This window comes from Pleurodeles waltl, chromosome 4_1 (genome assembly GCF_031143425.1).
Source record: "Pleurodeles waltl isolate 20211129_DDA chromosome 4_1, aPleWal1.hap1.20221129, whole genome shotgun sequence".
NCBI classification, from domain to species: Eukaryota; Metazoa; Chordata; class Amphibia; order Caudata; family Salamandridae; genus Pleurodeles; species Pleurodeles waltl.
In genome coordinates, this window is record NC_090442.1 from 774,641,084 (window position 1) to 774,656,161 (window position 15,078).

Below are 15,078 nucleotides of genomic sequence, written 5' to 3' on the forward strand. Positions count from 1 at the left end.
CCGTCTAGCGTCAAATTATTGGAGTTAGCGCAATTTTTAGGATGCATGAATCCAACTTGCATCAATGAAAAGCAAGGTAGGCGTTCCCGTCCTAAACATGACGCTAGCCCCCCAGTGCTACATTTAACTCCTGGCACAGAAACAACGCGCAGGTGGGAGGCGGGCCTAAATAATGGCACTAAGCCTGTTAAGTGCCATTCTTTTATGCCTGGTCAGACCAAGCGTTTAATTGCAGGTAGGCCCATTTCCATGGCTAAACACCATGGAATGGGCACAAAGATACCCACCCAAGCCCCAGCAACACCACCACCCACACTACAGGGACACCACAGGAGGAGGGAGCCCATCCCAGGAAAGTTCAGGTAAGTGTTTGTGTATGCTGTGCCAGTGGGGGCCCCTTACAAGGGGCCCGCTAATTGACACTGGGTATGTAGGGCATGCCCAGCGTACACTGGTCCCCTGTGGTGGGCATTGGGGTGGTGGTAATGATTCCTGTCTACATTTAGACAGGAGTCATTTTTTGGATGCTCATGCGTCAAAAAAGGATGCTAGGCTGATTAGCAGCAGAAATGTTGCCACTAACCAGCCTAACGTCATTTCTGACCCACTCGCGCCATTTCCCCTAACGCCATCCCCCACCGGTAAGCATCTTTTTTTGTGACGCTAATCATTTCATAAATATGGTGCACGAATGGCTTTAAGTTATGGCGTTATCCGGTGTTAAAATATGCCCCTATGTTTATTATATTTTTATTGTAAAAGGGGTGGGGCCACAGACGATGACAGAGACACAGGGGGGAATGCAGGGCACTTACCCTCAGTGCGCATGTGTGTTTGGACGGCCGTCTCGGCCGGCCAAACAAACATGCACACTAGGCTCTCTCCAACACGGCAGGGCAGTGCTAGGTTGGAGAGAACAGGCAGAGGCTCCCACTCTGCCTCGGAGTGCCCTGGCTTGACGGCCGTCTCAGGCCGGCCAAACATACATGTACACTAGGCTCTCTCCAACACTGCAGGGTAGTGCCGGGTTGGAGAGTGCAGGTAGAGGCTCTCACTCTGCCTCGGAGTACCCTGGCGGGGTGCTCCGTCCAATCCTAATGCTGCTTTCATACTGCCAGCAGATTAAAAGCAGCGTTAGGATTGAACACAAGGCAGACTGGGAGCCTCTGCCTGCAATGCAGGACCAGAGTGGATTGGATCAGAGCAGTGCGGCGCGGCACGGCATGGCGAAAAAGGTATGTTTTTTTGTTTTATTATTATTTCTTTTTTATGTCTTCCCCCACCACGCGCCGCTCTGCCGCTTTTCCCTCCCGTGAGCCGCGACTGGAAATTACGTGTCTTACTGAACGTAGAAGCCACCATCTTGGATTGCCCCCTGAGACCAGGCCCAAGATGACTGTTCTACACCCCCCACAAGACACTGGCCACATGGGATTTTGCCCTGTGAGCATGAGACTGTAACCATCCCAAATCACTGTTCACTGGCTCCAGCCAGTACACATTTCACAAATCTGCTGGCACCAATAGGGATCCAGACTGACTCAACAGTACCCAGAGAGCCCTGGACAGCCCTGCAAGACCTCTAGGCCCACAGTGCAGAGCTTTAGCTTTACTGGTCCAAACCAAACAAAAAATCCAGATTTGTAGTGGCATTTGAATTTCTGCAATATAGTTTTCAATTTTGGTAGTGATATATAGGACACGAGGAAGACTATTCGCACTTTCCTGATAAGACTGACAGGTGCAAATTCACACTCGCCATCTTATGTGAAGGTAATTGGCCAACTAAGGAGTAGGCAATTTAAGTTTGGTTTGGGTGAAAAGGGTTGGCTGCAATTCCCTGAAGAAGGATTCCAAGATTGTTCCCACCTTAGTGCATGGATGGATGTCGCTAAGTGTGCTTCCCCTGGGATGTTAGTTTATATTAGACAAGCATTATTGAGACTCGAGTAAGGGAAAAGCATTTACCCAGTACAAATAACATACTGCACACAGAACTAATAAGCAAACTTGAATAGGAAACAGAGGCTTATTGCAGCACTTGAAAATAACTGTAGTACACAAAGGGCCAGATGTAGGAAGGCTTTTGCGCCTTGCAAACGGCGAAAAACGCCGTTTGCGAGGCGCAAAAGCCCTTACGCGATGCAGAATCACAAATAGGAAGGGGTGTTCCCTTCCTATTTGCGACCACATCACGATGTAGAGTTGATTTGTGACCGCGAAAGCGGTCGCAAATCAACTCGCAGTTACCATCCACTTGAAGTGGATGGTAACTCATTCGCAAACGGGAAGGGGTCCCCATGGGACCCCTTCCCCTTTGTGAATGCAAACAAAAATATTTTTTCAGAGTAGGCAGTGGTCCTATGGACCACTGCCTACTCTGAAAAAACCGAAACAAATGGTTTCAGTTTATTTTCTGTTTGCAGCTCGTTTTCCTTTAAGGAAAACTGGCTGCAAAAAGAAAAAAAAAACTGCTTTATTAAGAAAGCAGTCACGGACATGGTGGTCTGCTGTCCCCAGCAGGCCACCATCCCCGTGAGTGCCTAGACTCGCTATGGGGTCGCAAACTGCGATCCACCTCATGAATATTCATGAGGTGGGTCTTTGCGACCCCATAGTGAGTCGCAGAAGGTGTCTGAGACACCTTTCTGCATTTCCTTTTGCGAGTTGCAAATTGCGAGTCGCTGGGACTCGCAACTCGCAAAAGGAAACCTACCTACATCTGGCCCATAGTCCTTACTTCTCTTTTAATGGTACTCTTTGCAGGAGCGGTTTCTCCATTAGGGCACTAGGGCTGCGCCCCTCTGAAATTCCTACACATTTACCTAAAAAATATTAAATAGATTGATTTATTTAGCAATATAATCGTATCGCTAAATAAATAAGTCGATATATTTAAGCCAGGGCCCACCCTTTCCCATTCATCACATGGTAGGAGTGGATGCAAGCATGTGTTATTTGGTGCCTTCTCCTCAGTAATGGTAAATATTGTGATGCTAATCTTGTGGTATATATGTTGTGCTGAGACCTCTGGTCATGCTAATTTCCCCTACTGCGACACCCCAGGCCCTGGCTGCAGGTCGCTGGCCACTTTAGAAGTGGAACTGCTGTATTTGTTTCCCTGAGAAATTGATCCAAAAGACGAGCAGGATTCTTGTTGTCTTGCAAAATTCCAAATATCAGAATCAAGCGCAAAGAGAGAACTGTGTGCTTATAGTAAAGCTAGTTATCTACTGTATGGCATCTTCATGCCTTTAACAATAATGCCAAAAACATCAAATGATTAACGAACAATGAATATTGAAAACGTTAAGGTAATGTGTGTCCTTAACACAGATTACCTTAACGTTTTCAATATTCATTGTTTGTTTATCATTTGATGTTTTAGGCATTATTGTTTACTTAATCTTGCATTTTTTACTTAATCTTGCATTTCCCTTGAGTGTTGGCTGTTTCATCATGTTGTGTCCTGTATTCTTTTCATGCATCTTATTACTTTTGTATAGTGCATACTTTGAGTCTTTCCAGGTGTCGCCCCCTCCCTGAGCCTCCAAAGGCCCTGGGGAGCACACCCTACCATCTTCTTAATACAGTATCATAAAGGTCAGTGAAAGTGTATAGGTCTTTTAAATAAATGCATTCCTCACGATCTCAAGTAAACTCCTAAATGTGCAACATGCCTTCTTATTACACTGTTTTATCCCAATTCCTCAAAATAACATTTTATCTTTATGCCTAAATGAACTATAGCATGTATTAGCTGATTATGCTGGTTATTGTATTTTCTCATGGATTTCCTTGACTTTGCTTCAAAAGCTATGACTTTTGCTAATTCTCAAGCTACTGAGCAGGAGAGTCTGTCTATGACTGGATCTGAAGGGACAGCAGTAAAAGGAAACTCTTGCTCACTGTAATCTGAACACATCTGTGATCTTACAACAGACGTATCAATTTAATTCATGAACAATTGTATTACATGTTGATTCCAAGAGATTCAGCAAAAAGTTTAGGTGGGGCTACATATCCTTTAAATATATATTATAAATCATTATCATACCTTACAACCGCAGACCGCCAAAGCAGGAGTGAGAGCCAGGCTAACCTTATCACCTACACCGCCCGTAGAGTGCTTGTCCACAACCAGACCATGCCAAGCTTCAGGCCACTCCATGACCTTCCCAGATGACATCATCTCCCGGGTCAGGGAGAGGGTTTCATCCGGGTCCATCCCACGCAGCCTGATCGCCATCAGGAAGGCTCCTGGGAGATTAGACAGAGAGGTAAATATTATTATCACAGAGAAGAGAGAAGCAAAAGACAACTACATTCTCATTGCTAATGTTTGGTAATAAGTTTTCACTGGTCAGGCAAAGAATTGCTACTGTAGACCATAGTATTCAGAACAATTTTAGGAAATCAGGAAGAAATCTAGCACCCAGAGGAACTGTTCCTTCTTAAAAACAGGAATAACTATTGTACCAGAGAGAGATCTGCATCAGACAATATTGTTGTGGGGATCAATGACTGGCTCTATGGAACCATCAGACATAGCAGCCAAAAGATAAAGATAAATCTTTATCAGGTATTAAGTGGAATTAACTATTTGGAAAATAGCTCTACCACATTGGTTCAATAGCTTCAGTTATCACGAGAGCTGAATCTTGATTTCTGTATGATTTTCACTGCTGTGCTTCTACTTAATCTTGCTCCTCTTGAAGTGAAACAGTGAGAAACCTGTTGTTTGCCTTGTACGTTTAAGACATGCCTGATAAAAAAAAACAGAACACTGTCCTTTAATCAGCTTTTGTTGCATTGTTTGAAATGTGATGGTTGTTATTTAGATAGCCATGTTGTAAAGATGAAGGTTAACTATCCCTGGAGCACTCTTTGGGGACTCACATGAGGGGTCTCAATAATCAAGAGTCTTATTTTTCTCGATGCTTGCGAACATAGCAGTTGCATTGCACTCTAAAGACTCCTCCTTACCCTCCTACAGGTCTGTTGGCCATTGGGTGACTACTAGGTTCTCCACTTGCTCATGATCCCTATTTCCTCACCCCTGGTGAAACTGTGTATGTGATCCATCTGCCAGGGAGACAGACGTTTGACGGGCAAGTTCTGCCACACCTCTGCACAAGGAAGTGAGGGTTCCACCATATTGGATTTTAGAAGTAAAGTGCACTGTTTGGTTGTTTGCAGAAGGGCAAACAGGAACTGCTAAACAAGTGGGTAGGATCACTGCAGGGATTCTTTCCCTGATTGCTTAAGGAGAAGACAGGAGTCACTTCTACCCAATGACTAGTGGAAACCAAACATGTGGCACCCCAATGACTCCTCCTAAGAAAATGTTCTAGACTTGCAGAAGGTCAGGAGAGAATTTGACCCTGCTTTCTGTATCTTGAGTGTAGCTCTGAAGAACTGGACCTGTTCCCTCTTGTACCCAGGACAAATAAGTGGACTTAAAGTGTTGGTTGGCTGACAACCTGTGTGGCTACAGGGGCAAAAAACAAGCTTTTTTCCATACTTGACCAGCTGACCAGTACCAACTGGTGGTGGCCTCTGCTAGAGTGAGTCCTGGCCAATAAGTGCTGTCCCTCAGTTCCTGGGTGGTTTAGAAATAATACAGAGGTCCTGCTCCAGAAACCCTAAAAAGTCGAGAACTAGAAAAGTATTAGACACCATAGCACTGGCAGGACCTTGTGACAAAGGTGTCACATTTCGATGCAACTTCCTTGAATACAGCTTTAGGCTTGCCATACTGGCTTATTTTGATCTCCATAAAAAAGGACTGAGGGGCTGATTACGAGCTTGGCGGTCCGACTGTTGGATCGCCAAACCCACGGGAATGAGGCTGTCGTAAAGCCGGCGGCCCAACCCCCGTTGTATTACGATGTTTCCACCGGGCTGACTGGCGGAAAACATCATATTACTATATCGTTTATGCCAGTCAGCCCGGCGGAAATAGTGCAGTAGCATGGGCCTCAGCTCCCCTGCATGACATTTTTGTGGGCAGTGCAGGGGAGCTGTGTCCCTAGCTCTGGCTTTCCACCAGCCTTTCCATGGTGGTGCAACTGCCATGGAAAGGCTGGCGGAAAGTGAAGTCGTGATCAGCACGGAGGTGCTGCCATGGGCATCACCAGGGCTGACCACGACTTCGACGGCTCCATCAGGATCCATGATCCCAGCAGTGGTGGCCATCTCCTGGCGGTTTGACCGTCAGGGTCATAATCTGGCAGCCGGACTGCCAGGAATGCGGCAGTCCAACCGCCACTGCAGGTTTTGCATTCTCAGACCGCTAAACTTGTAAAGTCCAAAGGCAAAACCTTTGATCATGACAAGCCTGCTGAGTGTATCTGACCTGCGCACCATTGCATTTGGCCTAAAATCAAGACTAGGCCTCGTCTTTTGCATCCATAGACTATCATTGGTGCCTGGTGATTTTAGTGCTATTTTCAATTAAATCCTTATGAACTGATATCTCTGGTTCTCCTTATTTGACTTTTGTCATTTTGGTGTCATTTTTTTTTATTAAATTGACTCTAATTCTGTTTGAGGTTCTTATTTGGTGTTTTGACTTTTTTACTCTTTTGATACTGCATACATACTTTACACATTGTCCTAAGGCAAACCTCTCTGCTGTGTGCTGCAGCTCCTAGTGGGTCGAGCTCAGGTTAATTTAGTGTATTTTGGAGTTCACCTTCAGAAGTTAATATTATTACTCCTTGAGGTGGTTGACCAGATACCCCAATAAATAATCTACTTTATTACAGTGTCCTATTTGCTAATGTTACCTTACAATATAGAGAGTTATAGTAGAGAGTTATAGTAAACTAGTCACTGATTGAACAAGCACAATTGTTTATGAAACACTATTTATAAAAAACAGGTGCAAGTGCACAAGGATTGGATGATGTCTGCTTTATTTCAAACTGAAAGAATAAAAAAATCATAGCCAAGACTCCAGTGGGATAGATACAATAATCTCATGTTGTGTACTTGACGATTAATTGCTCTAACCTTTTGGCATGGTTGTTCAAATACTACTTTTCACAATAGGTCCAGTGGTGTAACAAAAGCCTACACATCCCCTACTGTGCTACAGGGGACCCCCTTCAGCACTGTGCATGGGCAGCAGGGCCCTAGCTGAGTGGTTACTGACTGGGGTCCGGAGTGTGGGGGGGGGGCCCTCCATGTATTTTGCAAGGGGGGGGCTTAAATTATGTTACACCACTGAACAGGTCTCCACAATGTAATACTGTAGAGTAGGCAACGTAGATGGTCTCACACTGGCACAGTGCCTTGTCTCCTCTATGCAAGAGAGTAACCAGAAAAATAAAAAAACCATTGACTTTTATCTGTACTCTGAATGATATTGAGAATGTGAGCAAAACAATAAACCTGAAACTTCCCTATCTAAATTTCTTTGCTTTTGCCTTTCTTCTCTCTCTCATATTCCTACCCTTTTCCATTCTGTAGTACCTTCCTTTTCTCCACCATTCTTTAATTCTTATAATCGTCCCTTAATTCTAACCATCTTTTCTCTGCTTCTATTCTTCCTCCTCTTCCACATTATCTTCATTTTCCCCTCTGACTTCTTTTCTTCCCATTTTTAGGTTGAGCATAGCAGCGTACATGAGCTGCTTTTCTGACGTGTTGGTATGTATCTATGCTTTTTACCACGCTCACTGCATGCCCATCACTATCACTCGTTTATGGGCTTGCCTTTCAAAATTCCTTCGTTTCCATTGTTAACTGCTTTACTTTGTTCCTCCTTAGGGCAGTTTTGTTACCGCCTTGGCCATCGACCCTGTTACATGGATAATGGCACGTTTGCCGATAACTTTGACTGCGAGCGAACTTCTTTTTCCTTTTGTCTCTCTTTTCGTGCCCACGACGGCACTTTGAACAGGCTTGCTTATGTCAACTACTTTCTATTTTCAGTTTGTGTAACAAGAAAAGTCCAGTTAGGAATTTACAAGGCTAATAGCTCTACCTCGAGCAAACGCGAGACCCATTGCATTGCAAATGCTTGTTTATTCATAATTTCTACACTCTCTCTACTGTTTATTGTGTATATCTTCTTTGGAATTGAGAAGCTCACATCCTTCTCATACTATCTTGTTTCAGGTTATGAGCTTCTGTTCTGTGCAGGGGTGTTAACATCAGAATTTCTGATCGAAGTCAGGGATCAATAAATAGCTATTAAGTCAGTTCATCTGACAGAACGACAGTGGCCCAAAAGAAATCTTCTCGCTAGAGCGAGTGGTTAACTACACACGTGTATCCAGCCACCATGTGGCCATCATCACCACCCCAACTGCTAGCGACCAGAACATAGCAGAAAGAAACACTATCAAGAGAAAATGGAGATAACCCAAACAAAAAGAAAACAAAGATAAGCAAGAAACAGGTGCATGCTTAAGGAAATTGTACGAAACAGAGAACAAATATAGAAGCAAGAAAATGAACGACTCCTAAGAGGTTCCAAGAAAAGTGCAAATGTGCTCAGATGTAAGTCAGAAACACAGGAAAGAGAAGCAGTCATGTAGCCTAGCAGTTTATGGAGTAGAGAGATCGAGAAAACTGAAGAATTGCCATGCAAAACAAAGAAAACCGAGACAAAAACGAACAAGCATTTGCAATGCAATCGGCCTTGCTTTTGCTCCAGTTAGAGCTATTGGTGTTGTAAATTCTGACCAGGATTTTTCTTGCAAATAAATTGAAAATGAAAAGTAAAACATTAGTTGACAAAAGCAAACCAATTCAAAACATCATGGCCGCCATGAGTGCGAAGAAGAAACACAAACAGAAAAAGAAGTTCGCTCACAGTCAAACATAATGGCAATCGTACAATTATCCATGTAACAGGGTCAGTCTGCAAGGCGGTAACAAAACCTCCCTAAGGAACAACAAACGTAAAGCATTTACCAATGATAACAAAGGATTTTTGAAAGGCAAGCCCACGAACAAGTGAAAGTGATGGGAGTGAGGTGGGTGTGGTTAAAAGCCTGAACAAGTGAAAGTGATGGGAGTGAGGTGGGTGTGGATAAAAACCCACATAGATACCAAGACGTCAGAAAAGCAGGGCTTGTGCACTGCTATGCTGAACCTAAAATGTACAGAATAGTCTGTGAGAAAAAGAGAAAACTGGACCGAGACACAAAAATAGAGAAAACAGGAGAGAGCTTCACAGCCCTCGTCAGGAGATCAATGCATCTTGCCCCGCCCATTCCCCCTACCAGCACTGATAATGTTAACCATTAAACATCATACCTTACAAGTGTGACATTTCAGACTATTTGACGCCCCCAAAGCTATTAGAATGTCTTGGGGTGCAGGTACAAGTCATTTTTATGTATATTCAATTAATAAACAACTGATATTGTGCTCGTCTGCAAGTTAAACAGGTAGTGTCACCATGTGGCAGACTATAATAAGTGCTGCTATTAACAATTACGTGCCACTGCCAAGAACTGGAAACCGCTGGCTCAAATTAAGCCTGTGTTTAGGGAATGACAGGAAGATGAAATGCTTGTTGTAAGAATAGCTCAAACTGCTACGCAACGCTCCCCTTACAGATTAAGGTTGTCCCTGGCAGAGTGACAGGCAGTACAACTTGAAGACGTTTACTTTGTCGCTGTCTGGTGATTTTTACTTTGTCTCTGGTGATTTTTCACACTCCCCAGTACATAACAATGGTGATGAGTCAGACTGGTGGTGCATCCAGTGGTAGTCAAGATGCGTCCCTACTATAATCCTTGTGGTCTGCCAGTCTACTTGTCTTCATGATCTCCATTCAGGGAGCTGATGATTGGGAATGGATTATCGCAACCAGTGTCTAGGCCCATGCCTTGGGTTGTCCCATTATACCAGTTTAAAAAATGTATCCAGGTAGACAAGAAGATCAAAGATACACATTGTGATTGGCAAGACATTTGATAAACTATTTGTGGTTGTAGGAAATAGCCAAGCCTAGGATGGAGGGGTCTAAGCAAAAAATAAAAACAGTTTTTCTTCTACCATTCTTCTACCATCTGTATTAAGTTGAATCTTCAATGTTCCAGGCATTTCTATATATTCTGCCACAGCATTTTTTGGTATGTTCAGAGATAAAAGATAGGGAAATTATAGAAATTATGTTAAGGTAAATTTAAGTAGGACGAATGTCAAGAAATACCACCATTGAAGTCCCAGTTTTGGAGTACAGGTGAATAGAGTGCACACATATGAAGCACATGAGACACGATGTAAGGGTTGGATTTGAAAAGGACACAAGCCAAGAAGTGATCGAGGGATAGCAGGAGGTCAGGACTTATTGTTGTATTGGGTGGAAACGAAAAACATGCCTGAAGGCTTGGGAGAGGAATGAGAGAAATGCTGTTGGGTTGGAATGAATATCATTCTTTCAAATATGAATTCTAGAACTCGTCTCTGATATCTCCTGGTCTTATGTTATGCTCTTGACTCCATTGCCAAATAATTTATGCTCAGTGTGTAAAGCCCTGGTATGAACATTATAGGGGCACTCTTCCTTATGTTGGTAAACTGAGTGGGAACGGGGCATGCCTCAATGGAGAGAGGTAAATTAAAGCTAAGCTGCTGCGAGTGTGAAAGAGATACAAAACAAGGTGGACACGGGATAAGCGGATGCTGCAAGATGTGGGAGTAGGGAGGAATTGGCCACATACTAAGAATTGTGAGAGAAACCAACGTTCTCATGTGTAGGGTTTGAGGCAGTGCAAAGAACTTTTATCATCCAACTCCTTTAAGGTCTCACCTTAAAACCTGCAAGGATCAATCCATCACATAAGCTCTTCAAAATTGTAAATAAATCTGTCAATGCTTGCAATCAGCCTTTTTTTCACTATACTATATGAACCAGTCAGACAGAACAAAACAAACTGACCAGATCATACAGTGTAAAGAATAATCCAGGTCACTTTGTTTATGCTGGGAAAACACTGCATCACAGTGAGAACTAGCCAATAGTATATTTAGCTGCTAATCTCCAGATGGAAAAAGATTTATTTCAGAGACAAGTGATCTAATTTCTGCATTATTTGACATTCGACTATTTTCAGGAGAGGCCCAATTATTTAAACATCCTTGGATTGGAGGGGATTGGAGGGAAGATGTGACAATCTAGGGAAGAAATGTGTGATGCAGACATTGAATTTTTCATATAAATAAACATAGTGTAAGAGTCAAAAATAGGTTTCAGATAAAAACTATTTCGGGAGGTTGTAGCAAGAAAATTCAAACTATACCATACTTTGAACCGTACTCCTAAGGCTCGGAGTAAGTCTGACCAAACCTAGATGTGTAGCCAACATATTTAAACATTATTCTCTTGGCAGCGGATGTTTATCCAACAAGGTAACTTCTGCCACCATGGTCTGTGCCAGCCCAGCTCAGGGGATAAATTCTTGGTCACCAATGTTTCCCTGCCTGTGTGGCATAATGCAATTGATGTCTCAAAATAAGGCCACTGGTTATGTTCCTCTAAGGTACACTGCAAGAACAGAGATGATGGGTGTGCATGACATGCTGTGAGCTTCATCTGAGAATGTCACAGTTTGCACATGAATCTTGTGTGAAGTAGACACAGCTGAAAATGGTTCCAGTGCTATTATGGGTGATGTCTACCCCAAGCACTCGATCCTTCCATTGATGGACTGATCAAATCAAGAATAGTTGTGTCACTTTCAGTTGCCCTCAAAAGGCAGTGGAACAGGGTAAGGCAGGTAGGACATGGGCACATATTTGCCATTACTCCTGTTACTGGCCTCCTCAGACCTTTAATGTGGATTTGGTCTAGTGGACCTGAGAGAATATTACCATTTGGAGAAGGGCAGCATCTCATCTGCATTGTTTATAAAGACCAGAAAGTAATCCATACTGCTAATATAAAGAGATTAATATACTTTGTGACCACATTCAGCACGATTAGGTGCTCATCCATAATTGCTGGATCTAGGTGGACACGTACTTTATGTTACTTTTACAGGAGGATGTTAATTAGTCTTCTGTAATGGCCTGAAGCTTGAAATATATAGAGAAAAAGTGTAAGAGCTTAACTGAAGCACCACGTTTACCCCTACCTAACATGCAGAAGTCCATGTCTTTATACATAAACAAAAAAAAGAGATGTACTGAGAGAGGTGAGATAGTATACAAAAAATGAGGGGTCTGCCCTATACTGTCCACTTTCTCCCTAGAGAGATAGTGGTAGAAAAGAAGGGCAAATAGCTATATAGAATTATTGGATCCCCATCCTTACCTAGTCAGTAGCATAGCTGTCCTCAAGCAGCATTAAAAAAACAAATACACAGTAAGTCTCCTGGGTCATTGCATCCTTGACCCCAGGAAAGCTTATCATATTTTCCCAAAGCACCCATAGTTGGAGCTCTTCTGGAGTGCATGGGCGCCTTGTGGTTGGCTGCATGGCTGCACTGTGTGGCCTGAAAAGGGTTCAAAACTATAAAAGATTCAAATCCATTTTTAATTTTTTTTAAGTAATACTTAAAAAAAAAAAAATTGTGACAATCATTGTTATTAATGGCGACTTTTTGACAAAGCCAATAGGTATGTTGATCAGGGCCACTGCAGTTATGCAGCAGGTTACCACCAAATTATGCGGCATGGTTGACTAAAATATCTGGCAAGAAAAGGCAAATTGTGTAGCATAATGCAGCATTATGTTTTTGTAGTATTACTTCATTATTTTGTAATATACACACATAATAATACTGTTTAGGCAAGGATGCCACTTCATTAGTACCGGTTTAACAACCAAAAACAGAAATAAGCAACTGAAAGAAGACCCGTTTAACCTTTGCCATTTGCCTTTCACTGCATGTAAACACATGTTGTGACGTTTTTACTAGCTTTTGATCCATCTGACCCAGAGACATTTTTGGGGTAAAATCTGCAGATTATGCAGTAGATGATGGATTGTGTGACAAATGCAGCAAATCTATATTTATGAAAAAAATGCAGCAGCCACAGAATAACAGAATTTCAGTGGTCCTGAGATTGATGTGCTGACAGCTTGATAAAGCCGGCAGGCCTGCCACTTTTTACATTTTGGTATTCTGACACTCTGATAAAGCTTACTTAAAATGACACCTTTATATTGTTACATGGCATAGTCAGCCATGCACCATGTTGGCCTATGCAGCAGGGGTGGGCACCACTGGTGGAGGTGGGGGGGTTGGACACAAGGCCTGGCTGCAGACCATGAACTTAGCCCAACCCTTTCCATCACGCATGGGCAAAAACCGTTGTGTGGCAGATATTGGGAGCGCAAGCCCACATCCCGCACGGAGATGGACATTTTACTTTCAGTTAAAAAATACACTGAAAAACAAAGGTCAAAGTGGCATTATAGTTAGGGATTATAGTAATATCCTACTTAACATTAATAACAAAAAACCTTAAAAATTTACTGAAAATAAAAATGGTTAAAGGGACGTTATAGCTAGGTCACAATCACTGAAATTCACGAGTTTTAGTTAAACTATAACATGTGCCCTTAAGTAACTAAAACTCACACCTACATCATGCACTGCTAAATACTTCACATATTAAATCAGTCATGACATATTCGACAACATCATTGATAACATCACTGCAACATCTGAAATGACATCATTGATCACAACACTACACATAGTGATGGTGTAAGCATCCAACCCATTACAAAGCACCTCTTCCCAAGTCCCTTTGGGTCCCCTGGAATTATTAGGAGCCGGGGACCCCACCCCCTTAGAAAAGGTGAGGGGGCATCATCCACACCCCACTGAGCCTTAGTAGGCCCTAGGGACCCCATCATAATAAAAAGGAGGGAGATACATTGTAATCCTCTGTAAGCCCATTGTGGCCCAGCGTACTTGACCTGCTGAGGCCTGTCATAATTATAGGTGCATGCCCCTGTAATCACCCACCCACAGCACCCACCAGGAATATGTGAGGAATGCCCAGGACCCCTGTGGCCCCAGCTGGCTGCCCACATACTCCAAGAACTGGCATTTCTCATGCTCAACGGGAGCAGCTATGTCTGCATGTTCCTGCCAGGCGGGAGCACTTTGTGTTTCCCTGATGGCAGGAGTGCGGGCAAGGAAACAGAATTCTGCTCCCACCCAGAGGGAGCATTTTTAAGGCTCCTGCTGAGAGAGAGAAGACATGCCTTCCCTGCCTGCAGGCACGCAGGGAAATAAGCCATGTCTGTTCTCACTTGGCAGGAGCTTTAAAAATGCTCCCACCGGGCGGAAGGAGACATATGGGCAGGAAAACTACTGTGTCCCAGAGGTGGGCTTCTTGAGCTGGACACAGGGACAGGATCCTCAGGGCATTAAGAAGCTCAAGGAGGGAGACCACATGGCATGAGATATACAAAGTTTTTTAGCATCAGTTCCTCACAAACTACTGAACGGATTTACGCCAAATAACAAAAAGGATTTTCTGAACCAATATCTAGTTTTCTGCCAAATTTGGTGAAAAGCTCTTGAGTGGTTTGGGATGTAGCTATGTCTAAAGTTCCTACAGAAAAATGAATGGGGAAAACATGTTTTGGGACCCCCCTCCCTTTTTTTCACATCCTGTTTGATGGATCACTTCCAAAACTTTCCAGGAAGCAGCTGAAGTGTAATGCTTTGGAAAGTTTTGAGATTTGTCAAACGGAGCCAAAAATATAAGCAAAGCAAATAATGCATTTCCTAAGGAAACACAATCACAATCCTAACAATAACTACCCACTGGCAACCGCCACTGGTATGTGTGTATATTCTATCTATCTATCTATCTATCTATCTATCTATCTATCTATCTATCTATCTATCTGTCTGTCTATCTATCTATCTTTATATATATATATATATATATATATACACATCTCTCTCTCTCCATATATATATATATATATATATATATATATATATATATAGCTATCCAACAAAAACAAAAAAGTATATATTGCACGCTCAGGATTCAGGGAAAGTGAGAAACAAGTTTAATCAAAACACAACGCGTTTCGGCTGACACAGCAGCCTTGGTCACGTGATATTCACCACACAGTCA

The 15,078-nt window shown here is 42.9% G+C and overlaps 1 protein-coding gene across 3 annotated transcripts in view; it reads right to left on the bottom strand.

The window, feature by feature from the left end:
• Positions 1-15,078, bottom strand: part of TYMP (thymidine phosphorylase) — a 159,142-nt gene that overhangs the window by 87,633 nt on the left and 56,431 nt on the right. For all 3 annotated transcript variants that reach the window (XM_069229455.1, XM_069229456.1, XM_069229457.1), the window contains exon 5: positions 4,058-4,260. In XM_069229455.1, coding sequence (XP_069085556.1) covers positions 4,058-4,260 — 203 coding nt within the window. The remainder of the gene's footprint in view (positions 1-4,057; positions 4,261-15,078) is intronic.